The following is a 12,515-nucleotide window of genomic DNA, read 5'->3' as shown; positions in this document are numbered from 1 at the left end:
ATATATATAATATATATATATATCTATATCTCAATCAGACTTATCGCATATGTGAACATGTGATTTTACCTCGTCTTCTTCTTCATCTTGTACAGATTTATAGCGGTGGACAGCTCCAACACTTCATTGATGGCTACGATGTCCACAGGAGCAATTGGATGCGCTACGTCAACCCTGCCCGCTCTCTTGCCGAACAGAACCTGGTGGCATGCCAGAATGGACGGGACATTTACTTCTACACCATCCGCCCTGTGGAGCCCAAACAGGAATTGCTGGTCTGGTACAGTCAGGAGTTCGCCCAGAGGCTCTGCGGCCAGCAAGACGATATCAAACAGAGTGAGTGCAGCAGGAGTGTAAAATCTTTCTACACAGGACACTGATAGTTTTCCTTTGTAGAACTTACAGTGGACAAGCTTAACTAATATGCTGAACCACCGGAAGCAAACCGCACTGTCCCTTATTACTTCCTGAGATGTACGTTGTTGAAAGTATAGTATAGTGGCTGATTTGTGTTTTGATTTGGCCTTTACTTTAAAAACTTTTTAGCGGGCCTATGTTTCATATAAAGAAGTGAAAGGAAGTTGATTACCAGCTGTAGCGGCGACGCAGGACAATGACTTGAAAATGACTTTGGTATATTTAGGCACAATATCCAATAAAGTGACAGATTTAGATCAGTGCAATGAGTAAACAAGTGTCACGAAGACTGTGCGATAACTCTTATCAGTGAAATTCTTTCACTTCAAAGTGAATGAAGACACGTTATTCCATTCCTTTTAAAAAAGGCCTGATGTTATCTCTTTTACCAACAAACAAGTTAGCTGATTTGATTCTTTTTCTTTCTGTTTGACTTATACAATAGTGGGCTGAGTTTTAAAAAGATCATGGGGAATGTATGAGCCACACGCAGACGAAGCACATCTCCGCCTTTTGTGAGATGTTTGTTATTCATTGTAGGATTGCAGGAAAGCAAAAGTAATCTCAGGTGTATAATGGCTGGTCAAAGTACCTTAGTGAGTCACCGGTTTTCAACTATTAGTAGAACATCAGGTCTTTCCCTCATCACCATAAGAGACGAGGGTAAGTCTGGTGATTCATTCCAACTGGATACACAAACCTTGTCGCTGTTCTTCTTGGTGACTAATGCTAAGGCAAGGCAAGGTATTATTGCCTTATTTTATCATCTTAGGTATCTTGAAAGCATTTACCTTCCTTTTAGTCACAGGCCAGGACTGTTAAGTGTTGCGTGCTAGATATTCCGGGACTTGATTAAACGTATGCAATCAAGTTTGACAGCTAGTTTTCTGGAACTGGTTGCCTATGCTTTCTGGCATTAATGAAATGCACAGAATGCTAAAAATTTCTCAAGGCCATTTTAATCAGCTTGTTTTTAAAGTACAATACAAGCTGATCTATAAAGCTTTTGTCTCTATAAGCTGATGCCTTCTAATTTGCGTTTTATTGATGTAAAACACTATAAACACTTTGGCAAATTGTTGATAATAAAGTTATGCAAAGGAGCCGTATGAGTCACTCATACTTTAAGTATAACTCACATAGTGAAATCTTGCAATAGCTGAGAAGGGCTAATTTGGACAAATAACATGCGTGGAAATGCCATCTCAAAACAAAGAAAGCAAAGGAAAAAAGGAAGAGACGATTCTTTCTTTTTTTGTGTGGTCTGTACGGTAAGACAGCTGCTGTATACCCAGAAAAGGTTTTACAAACGAAACTCACAGTCTTGCTGCCCATACATGACACATACAGACTCCCCCTCACTTTACCACCAACTCTTTCTCCCACACCAAAAGAACTTCAGTGATTGCCGAACAGAAACCTGTCATCTATGATTTACACATCATGTCAAAACCGAAACTACTATCATTTACCATATGAAGAAGCACCTTCTGTGGGTGGATGTCCCATAATGCCTGTAAAACATGTTTGACTTACACAATGAGCATTATATTAAACTGACTGCCTACTTTTTTGCCCTCTGTTTGATGTGGTGATTTCATCACACACTGTTAAAAAGCTAAATGCTTGTATTTATTTTTCTGTGACAGAATACACGAGTAACAATGAAGACCAAGAGCATGAGTATGTGAAACAGCACTTACCTCAGCAGACGTGGCTTAAAGAAACAGCAAAGGAAGGGGTAAAAGAAGGGAAGGACAGTGACGCAGAAGAAAAGATTGATGTGGAGATGTTGGAGAGAGACACTCCACCTGACACACCTGATGACCAGATTATTGACTTCAGCAAAAAAGATGAGCAGGACGATAAGGATCCAGAAGGAAGGGGCATCATTCCTTCCCCTCAGCTGGAGCACAGAGAGCCCAGTCTGGGTCTAAATCATCCTTACTTGCCAGATCACTACTCTACATTCCCAGCTCCACACAGGAATCTTCCTCTTCACCTCCACGGGCTCTATGGGCACAGAGAAGGCCTGGTGTCATCTTACCCCCCATTACAGTCCAGACCTCTCCAGCCTTCTTATCAATTCCTTCCTCCCTACAACCCACATTATCCTCGCCTCCTGCTCCCCCCATACTCTCCTCCCTTTCATGGGATGCTGTCATCGAGAGGCTCGCTCCAATACAGCGGCTACCTCGGCGCTGACGGACTCCCGTATCCCCCTATCGGCGCACCTAATCTTCTTCCAGTGTCTCTCTCCTACACCCCATCTCCACAAGGAGGTCTGAAAGAGCTAACACCAAATATTTCCCCACCGAGAGGAGCCCCAGCCACTCCAGAGCTCTCCCCTCCCGCCAAGCCCAACAGCCACTATCAGTCCCCTGAGCAGTCCCCCTCTGGCTGTGAGGAGGCTATGAACCTAAGCCTGGCTACAACCAAAAGCAGCACTGCACCACGCAATGGGCCTGGTCACAAATCCCTGCCCTATCCACTGAAGAAGCAGAATGGAAAGATCAAGTATGAATGTAATATCTGCTCAAAGACCTTCGGACAGCTGTCAAACCTCAAGGTAACAACATTAACTTCATTTCAATAACTTCCTATTTTTTTTAAGCTAAACTTTACACTTATTACTGTTGTTCCTCAATACTCATGACTTCTCTTTGTATAATTTCTATCATTTGTCTCTAGGTTCACCTCCGAGTGCACAGTGGCGAGAGACCATTCCAGTGTAACCTATGTAAAAAGAGTTTCACTCAGCTTGCCCACCTACAGAAACATCACCTGGTCCACACGGGAGAGAAACCACATGAATGTCAGGTATGTTGATAATCCTAACCTTTGTGTGTTTTTTTTATCTTCCTTTTTACGTGCTTCATATGCAAGCTCTTTACTCAGAAAATGTTACTGTTTATTGTTTAAACCCGAGTCTTCACTTAAGAAATGTTGATGTAAAACCGAGAGTATGAGAGACACAGAGAAACTCAGTGTGTACACAAAACAGGTAACCGCTTTCTGACTCACATACCTTTCTGGTAATGCAGTGTCTATTTGATTTTCACCGAGCCACAACCCAGTTTGTCATGCGACAGCATCTTTATGCTTTTGTTTGCTTATGTGACACTGTGGGTGTGAAGTTTGTTGGATGGAGCTAGTTTTACCCAGAGAACTGGAATAACATGATCAATCCCGATACCATAATATGACATCATTTATCAAAGTTGAACCTAAACACAACTAGGTGGTTCACTTTAGAATCAGTCATGTGTACGTTACTCACAGAAGTGCTGACCTTTCACACCATGTGTTTCAGGTGTGCCACAAGCGCTTCAGCAGCACCAGCAACTTGAAGACGCATCTACGACTACACTCTGGGGAAAAGCCTTACCAGTGCAAGCTGTGCAACACCAAGTTCACGCAGTACATCCACCTCAAGCTGCACCGCCGTCTCCACAGCAGCCGCGACCGTCCCTACCGCTGCCAGCTCTGCGCCCAGGCCTTTTTCCACCATTTCTCTCTCTGCATCCACCAGCGCAGCACCTGCCCAGCTAACTCCAGCATGCCTGCCAATGTGCACATGAAAGAGATGGTGGAGCGGTTTGATGCCAGCCAAGAGGCAGACGCGCTCACAGAAGCAGCATCAGCGTCTCAGGTTGGGGAAGCCGTCGAGCACTGGCTGGCTCGTACCTTAGAAGGTGAAGGAAAAGAAGACCAGAAGGAAGCCACCGTGCTGCTAAAAGCTCTGACTGCAGCTATTAATGCACCACTGACACCCATGACCCAATCGGCACCACACCACAATCCCCCTCTCGCCTACCAGGAGAGGGCAAGCGTTGTTCATCTCCACAAACGGCCATCTGTGAAAACAGAAGGACAGTGAAAAGGAATATAAAGTTGAACATACAGCATATAATCTACCAAGAATATGAGTGTCACCAAATGAAATCTCCTATTGTGCCATACGAGGCATAACAAGGAATATTAACTTACCCAATCCAATGAGCACAACACCAAAAGAAGAGCATTCCAAAGACTGGGTGATAGTATTCAGTGATTGTACTTTCTCCCAAACCTCAGTTAAAAAAGATAAACATGGGAGGTGTTGTTAAGCTGTGAAGTATTTAAAAACCCTTTTACTCAGGTAGACGATTGTTTTTTTGTGCTTTAACTTATTCCTTTTTTTAAATGCCATCAGCGTTATTTATTTAGTTGTCTCTTAGTTTGTTTTTTTCTAGTAGTATTATTTTTGTGTGTTTGCGTCTGTGTGTTGACGTTTCCAAAGAGATTTTGAGCTCTTGGTAAGACCGCAAATGGACTCAGGAACAACAACGTGGCACGAACCTATGGATGAGCCTTCACTTGTTATATTGTACTGTGTGCGTTATTTTACTTTGTCAATCAAAGGCAGGACGCAGTGATAGCACAAACCAGCTCCTAATATTATCTGCGATTGTCTTATTTATTTATGATAAAGGGAAACTTGATGTGTCCTGAAACTGCTGGGAATAAGCATTTGCCAAAATTACAATCAAAAAACATGAATATGTAGCAATATTTTCACATGGTTATTTAACTCATTTTTCCATTCTAAAGAGATTCAGTCAAAGCATTATTCACCTTTTCGATGATTACTTGCCAACTTGGATATCAAAGACACACCGTCCTGATCAAACCATAATGTAGCCAAAAGAAACAAAAGACAAGATTCAGTGTAAACAGTTATTTAAACAGGTTCCTCTGGAAACAAAGAGGTTTCATCTTTCTTACAGCTTTTTGTTGGATTCAAACGTTTTACATGTCTCTTACACAAAAGTTTCACTCCAGATGTTACTGCAAAAAAAAAAAAGAAAAAGAAAAAGAAAAAGAGCTTCATCCAAATCTTAACTGAAACACCGGTACCTCATTCAGCAATACAAAAAAAACAAACAAAAAAAAAAACTATGTGCAAACAAAGGGGCACAATTTTCCAGCTTTTTAATACTTTTGTATTGTGGCACTGTAATAATAAAGCAGCAATATCTGTATGCTTTTGCCTAAAGGTAACTAGGAACCATTCTTTAAAACTTTTACTATTGAGTAATATACTTTTCTTTGTTTTTAGTGCTTTAACTGTACAGTATGTTTGTTTATGTAGTTTGTTTTTGCAAACAAGTTATGATATGTTAAGAATTTATATGTGAGAGACTATTTTGATGATACTTTTATATTTACATGATGTAGCACATTAAAGCTATTGTTTCTATACATCTCGTGTTTTCAAGTGCATTCATGCCAGGATAGCAAATTTGTGTGTGACTGCTTTTGAAATCCAGTGATCGATTGGGCTTTCTGTGATAACGCATCAATACACACAATGCAATTGCCAGATTTGACAAACACCAAAAAGGTCACATGAAACTGGTCAAAACATAACTTCAGATAATGATGAGACAACTATAAACAGGAGTGCTGCCGAATTTCAGACAGGTATTTATTTAGCTTTTAACGCCTGAGTCATGTAGCTGCAGGGCAAATTTGCTTGCGTTTGTGTATTTGCACTGTTTTCTTAGCACGCTGTGCCTCAACGCTCTTGGCCAGTGATCTAGAAATACAAATGCATTCTTCTCTCTTCAAGTTAATCTGATAAGAATTGAATCCATTTAATCAAAATAATTTAAAAAACTGAGATCATTGTCTAGTTTTGGAACAGTGTTATCTGTTTGGAGACATTTGACCTGTTTTACAGGTTTATTTTTACTCAAAAGTGACTTCCATTCACTGTGTCTTACTGAAAATTCACTTTGCACAGTCCCAGAAGTCTAAAAAGTTTTTTGTGGGAATGTATTTTAATGTTTAAATTCCTAAATTGTGTACACCCATATTCACTCGCTAGTAATCTGATTTAGCACAGGTTTTCTATCAGGTGACTTTCCTGATGCAACTGGCCCCTTTATCCAGGCTTTGAATGAGCATTAATGTTTAAAAAAAAGAGCAATAAATAAAGATGAACAGGTATAAAATCATGCCCTACTGACCAATCTGTTCTCTTGAAAACAGTATCGCCCTTACTGAATGATCCCTGAGACCTCTGTGCACAGCTAGTATAGGGTAAAGATTTTTATTGCCATACCCCACCTTTATTTATAAAAAAAAGAAAAAAAAGATAAAACTAGGATTCACAAAGTGCTGTAGATATACAAATAGCATAAATCAAACCATGTTAAAAATAGAGAATTAGAAAAAATTAAGTCAAAGGCAAAAGATCTAGTCTTTGTATTTCCCTCATGAGCATCTATATTAAATATAAATTATTTATTAAATATAGATCCTTGTGCAAATTGGTTGCAAACAATTTTACAATTAAAATGTTCTATGTAAATAAATATATAATCCTAAAACAAAACACCTATTTGTATTCAATTTTCACATAGAGTAAGCTTACACTGGAATTCTGTTTTTATGTTTACTCTTCACTGTCTCTCGGATAATCAAGCACAGCTGGGCTCCAAATGAAAGAATAAAAACTAAAAATGTCTTTCAAACATTAATTTAATAAAATAGTTATAATAATGAGATTATCTTTAAGTGATACTGATAAGTCAATAAATATATAGTAACAGTTTTCCAGTCTTAGTAGACAAAATGTTTGAAGCACACAGACAGTCATATGGGCTTTTAACACTAAACAAATCTCACACTGTTACTTTGTCTGCAGCACCTGTGTCACTTTCATTCTTTATTATGTGCTTAACCTCTAATATAGTTTTACCTTTCTTTTTAAAATCATCCAGGACACTCATCCATAATTGGTTAGATGCGGTTTAATGTAAAAACCAGAGTTAACTTAGGGAGCTAGTAATCAGCTTTGTGTGACCCCTTATCCTAACTGCCAATGTGAGTCTAGATACCAGACAGACAACCCAGGCATGCTGAACTCAAACAAAAAGACTGGGCCTTTTAAATCCTTTCCTTCTTTTTTAATCTTACTATTTTTATTATGTGACTATTAGCAACTTTTTTCCTGTTAAAATAGCAATAGAATTATAGCCAAAAATATCGGCCAAATAGCCAAGTGAAAATCCTGACACAACCTTTTTTGATATGCACCAGCAACTAGAAGTCATGATGATGTTACCAAGTTTGTTTGTCATAGATGGCAACACAATGCAACATCCTGCTTACTGCCATTCATTTGACAGCAGTACACTCTTTCCAAGAAAGTAAAGGAAATTAAGTCACTCAGTCACCAGTGAAAAAAGTGTGCTTAGATCACAATGTTACAATATTACAAAATTACAGAGTCTCACAACACATTCTCCTATTATGGAGTTCTTTGTTGCTGTGTTACTGTCAAGAGCTCACAGTGTTTAATGGGAAGAGGTGAGTAACACTGTGAATCACAGAAGCATCACTTATAAATGTAAGGTACGTATATTTGTGCTTGCTTTCACAGCTTTGTTCGGATAAAGCAAGTCGTTTTTATTGCAATTTTTGTGTTTTGGTATGATTAGGTTTAGGTAAGTCCATTTCTTTTCATTTGCAGGTTGGTTCGACTGACTCACAGAATCATGTGAAATCTTTCCAAAATGGATGTGACTCATTATCCTGATGTTCTGGTTATTTAATGTATTTTTACAAGCCCAAATTTTAAAAAAACTACTAAGAAACACTGCAGGCCTTGACTTGTTATTGCCCGACTTTGCAAAAAAAGCATGATCTAGATTTATTACGCATTAAGTTGTACTAAAATAGAGTTCCAAATTAAAACCCAGTGTTTAGAACCTACTTTGGGAAGCGTCTGACATCCAAGACCACTGCTGTTTTTACTACTGAAATTGATATTTAACTGTCGTGAATGCCCAGAATTGGCAAATGTTTTTACCCCAGTACTGTACTTAAAAGAACACCAAACCCCAATATAATTCTCTTACTTGATCGCTGTCTCTCCATGGCAATGAGACAGTTTCAATCAAACTAAACTTTAAAGTTACTGTAAATATGGTTTGCTCATTACAGTAATTGTATTAGGTATTTCTTGATCTGTCTCTCTTAACCGCTTTCTTTTTCTTTTTGCTGTGCAGTGACTTCTCATTCTGTAGTGTTTTCTGGTTGTCATCTCTGCTGTGGGGGAGAACCCCACAGAAAACACCTACACACCGCTGACCAGAATAAAAACACTCTCAGACCTTTAATGTGAGCAAACCACCATGGTGACAGGAAACCCTACTGTTCTGGCAAGCTGCCAGCTACATATTCATGTTACTGTGCAAGTGAGCAATAGATGCAGAAGGTGCTCTCAGAATTTGGAAAAAAAAAAAAGCCCCATTGTAATGTTTTTTATGAAAAGAAGGGAAAAAAATAACATGTAGACTAGGTCCTTATCACATAGAAATAGTTGGGTCTCTCTCTCTCATTACAGCTGTTATACACATTTTTTTAAAACATATACAGACTATCTGTATATATGTATGTAAAATCAATTCTCATAGCATTACAGCTTCATATGAAATCATTTTACTGTCGGTACTTCTAGCTACTTTACCCTAATGTGAAACTATTTTAAAGAGACTGTTGAATGTTGATGTCAAGCCTAGGCCTTTGTATAGTTACGTGAATGAGTAATAACACCCTTCATCAAAACTAAAGTTTAGCATATCACAGCACAGTAAAATAAAATAAAAAATGATCTGGTCTATGACAAATCTTAAAATTAGATGACCTCAGATGAGCAACAACACATAACATTTAAAAACACGATATTACTTATTCAATAAAAACTAAGCCAACGGCAGTGTGAAAAAGTATACTAATCACCTTTGGCAGCAATAACTTGAACTAATTGTTTTCACTATGACTTCATCAATCTCTCAAATCATTGCGGAGGAATCGTGGCCAACTCTTCTTCTCAGGATTGTTTCAGTTCAGTGAGGTTTACTGCCATTTTTTATGCATGGCAGTCAAAATTCCACCACAGCATTTAGATCAGGTTGAGGTCTGGACTTTGACCGGGTCATTGCAACACCTTGATTCTTTTCTTTTTTAGCCATTCTGTTGGAGACTTGCTGGGCTGATGGTCCTAATGCATGCTAAGCTTTAGCTAGAAACATGGCTTTGCATTTGACATTGGAAAACGCTGATATACAGATGAGTTCATACTTCACTCGATGACTGTAAGGTACCTGTATCCTGTGGCTGCAAAACAAGCCCAAATCATCACCCCTCCCCCACAGTATCGGTATAATGTGTTTATGCTCATATGCTGTGTTTGGTGCTGTGCATGATGGCCAAACTGTGTCCAAAAGACACTGAGCCACAGGTCTTGCGGTTTGCCCATATTTAACTTTGCTGCCAGCACTCAATAGGTAATTGGTAAATGAACTGGTACTTATTTAGAGCTTTTCTGCTACCTAACTGAGGACTCAAAGTACTTTTGACATATGCATTCATACAAAAAAAATTTTTCTTTTCTTTGCATTAGTATCTTGTTTAACAATTACCTTCTTACTCACACCCCGATGGAAGCATCATGGGCACCTTTGGGTTCAGTATCTTGCCCAAGGATACTTTGACATGCAGACTGGACAGATTGGGCCACCAGCCTTCTGACTGGCAGACAACCCTCTCTATATCCTGAGCTAATATTTGCTTCCAATATCTGGGCAATATATTAGAAGCTAACATTAGCTTAGCATTTCAGTTATCACTTACAGGCAATTGATAACAGATCTTTCAAGGAAGTAAGGCTTTAAAATGTGAGTGGTGAATTTTAGCAAAGTGAACACAAAGCTAAAATTTACATATAGCCAAGGCTAATCAACTGCGTGACCATTAAAGCCCTTCTTCCCTTTAAACCACGAGTCCATCAGACCATTATTGCTTTCTGTGTGCAAATATATGCAAATCAGTCTGGCCATAAAAGATATTACAAGAGATATCTTAACCTAATATCTTAACCTCCAACTGTAGTATTTTGTATATACCTCACCTGAGAAATACATTTATTCATCAACAGATGACAGGATTGTCAACAAGTCAGTAAAAAGTATTACCATATCAGTCTAAAAATAACAGACTGCTTTAGAAACAATGGCGGTAATCTGTCATCGCTCCACTACTTCCTGGCTGACATGACGCGTTTTTATGAAAGTGTCTTTTGTGTCATTCATCTACTTGATGTCTCTACATTTTCTAATCTCTTAAAATCCTAACACCCTGTATTTCAAATTTCGAACAGCAAACCAATGCAGCTCCAACCTTCATGCAGTTCCAAAGAATCCCACCCAGAAATTGTGCAAGCAAAAATGAAAGAAATACACTAAAATAAAAGAAAACAAAAAACCTTTGAGCGTCACAAAGGTAAGTCTTTCAAGTCTTTCAAGTTGTCCCTTTAAGAGGCAATCATGCAGTTAGTGAAAAAGAAAATGATGAGAATTTCTTTCTTGGACCTTGCAATCAGATACCTCCCCTTACTAGTGTGTTCTACATAAGCAAGTTTCATTCTTCATTATGCATGTCAAGGTAGCAAAGATTCCAGGAAAGTTTCCAGGGAAGTTACTATCCCGTTTCAGATTCGTTGAAATTGCACATTCTCACTTTCTTGGGGAAAGTGAGACCTTAGACACGGTCACGATGTGCCTTTAAAGGTATCACTGCTTGATAGTTCAATTACATGTCCAAATGGAGTCATTTCCTTTGCGTCCATTATTTTCACAGAACAAATTTCGCCTGCAGCATCACAGAGAACGGACTTACCACAGAGCAGAAAACTATTGCTACACCTCTCCTATTGAACCATTTGAATAACTAACACCCAGTCTTTAGTGGTTTAACCTTCAACTTCATCAACACCTCGTTTAGGACAGCGTCTACTGTTGAAATCCCACAAACCCCTGAAAAGGACGCCTGACTTCCAACATGTGTTATGTTGTAAAGAAAAAATTTCAGCAATCCGATCAAACTGAAAGTTAAAGTCGCATATATTTTAGTACAAACAACAATTGGCTGTCACGATTACCAGACATTAATGGGAAGTTATATAAGCAGTGGAAGCACCTGTCACATTATATCCAGTTCTTTTCTCAGAAACAGTGACTGTGGTAGTGACTCAGTGTATATGCGGCAAAGAGAGCAGTTCAGCAAATACAGATACAGAACAAAAATAAATCGGGAGTTCTTTGTCTGAAGCAGGAAAGTCACTAAACTCTGCTTAATGTTTTCAGTTGCAACTTAAACCTTGGTCTCAATTAACATTCTTTAGGAACAAAATGATTATCCCTATCGGCAAGATTTAATTAACTGCAGAGGAGTTATTTCTACCTGCTATATTTATTTGTTTAACAACTCAATGAAACATTTATCGTTCAATACATTGGTCAACACCTTTGATCTTAAAAAAGAATATCTTTGAATGACAGTTGACAGCATGCCATTGCTGTGCAACAGGTTAGGCAAAGAGTACTTGGCTGCAGGTGAAAACATAGATTGAACACATACAAAATTTGGCACAGGGGCAGATCAGCCAGAGGGTGTAGCGCTCAACTTGGCTGTAGTTTTATGTCTTGAAATGGTAAATGGTAAATGGCCTGTATTTGTATAGCGCTTTTACTAGTCCCCCCTAGGGACCCCAAAGCGCTTTACACATCCAGTCATAACCAGAAATGTCATAACCCTTCAGATGATGCTGAAGGGTTATGACATATAACCTTAAATTGCTACTCACAGAATTAGTTTCACTGTGGCTTGTGCATACTGTATGTTAGATCAGCGGTCCCCAACCCCCGGGCCTTGGACTGGTACCGGTCCGTGAGTCGTTTGGTACCAGGCCATGAGAGTTGAGGCTCAGGTGTGACATGTATGGCATTCAGGGTTTTTATCGGTTTTCAGCGTTATTTTGTTATCGTGTTGATCGTGTTGATCGTTAATTCTGTTTTCCTGGGTCTTTTCACGTGTGTTATGAATAAATCTTCTTTTTTTCGGTACCGGTATTAGTTTTATTTTGTTGTATTTATCCGCGACACCTTAAAGGCCGGTCCGTGAAAATATTGTCGGGCATAAACCGGTCCGTGGCGCAAAAAAGGTTGGGGACCGCTGTGTTAGATTGTCCATTAGTCACAGGATTG

General features: G+C 39.0%; 1 protein-coding gene across 1 annotated transcript in view; it reads left to right on the top strand.

Moving 5' to 3' along the window:
- The window catches only part of prdm1b (PR domain containing 1b, with ZNF domain), a 4,852-nt gene extending 234 nt beyond the window's left edge, over positions 1-4,618 (top strand). Inside the window, exons 2-5 of the mRNA XM_005754939.1 lie at positions 96-336; positions 2,067-2,986; positions 3,109-3,237; positions 3,731-4,618. Coding sequence (XP_005754996.1) covers positions 96-336; positions 2,067-2,986; positions 3,109-3,237; positions 3,731-4,297 — 1,857 coding nt within the window. The 3' untranslated portion in view covers positions 4,298-4,618. The remainder of the gene's footprint in view (positions 1-95; positions 337-2,066; positions 2,987-3,108; positions 3,238-3,730) is intronic.
- The last annotated feature ends 7,897 nt before the right edge of the window (positions 4,619-12,515 follow it).

Source organism: Pundamilia nyererei, unplaced genomic scaffold, assembly GCF_000239375.1.
Source record: "Pundamilia nyererei isolate P.nyererei 1_Seehausen unplaced genomic scaffold, PunNye1.0 scaffold00765, whole genome shotgun sequence".
Classification (NCBI taxonomy): domain Eukaryota; kingdom Metazoa; phylum Chordata; class Actinopteri; order Cichliformes; family Cichlidae; genus Pundamilia; species Pundamilia nyererei.
The sequence above is the reverse complement of the archived record's forward strand: the minus strand, read 5'-3'. Positions and strand labels throughout refer to the sequence as shown.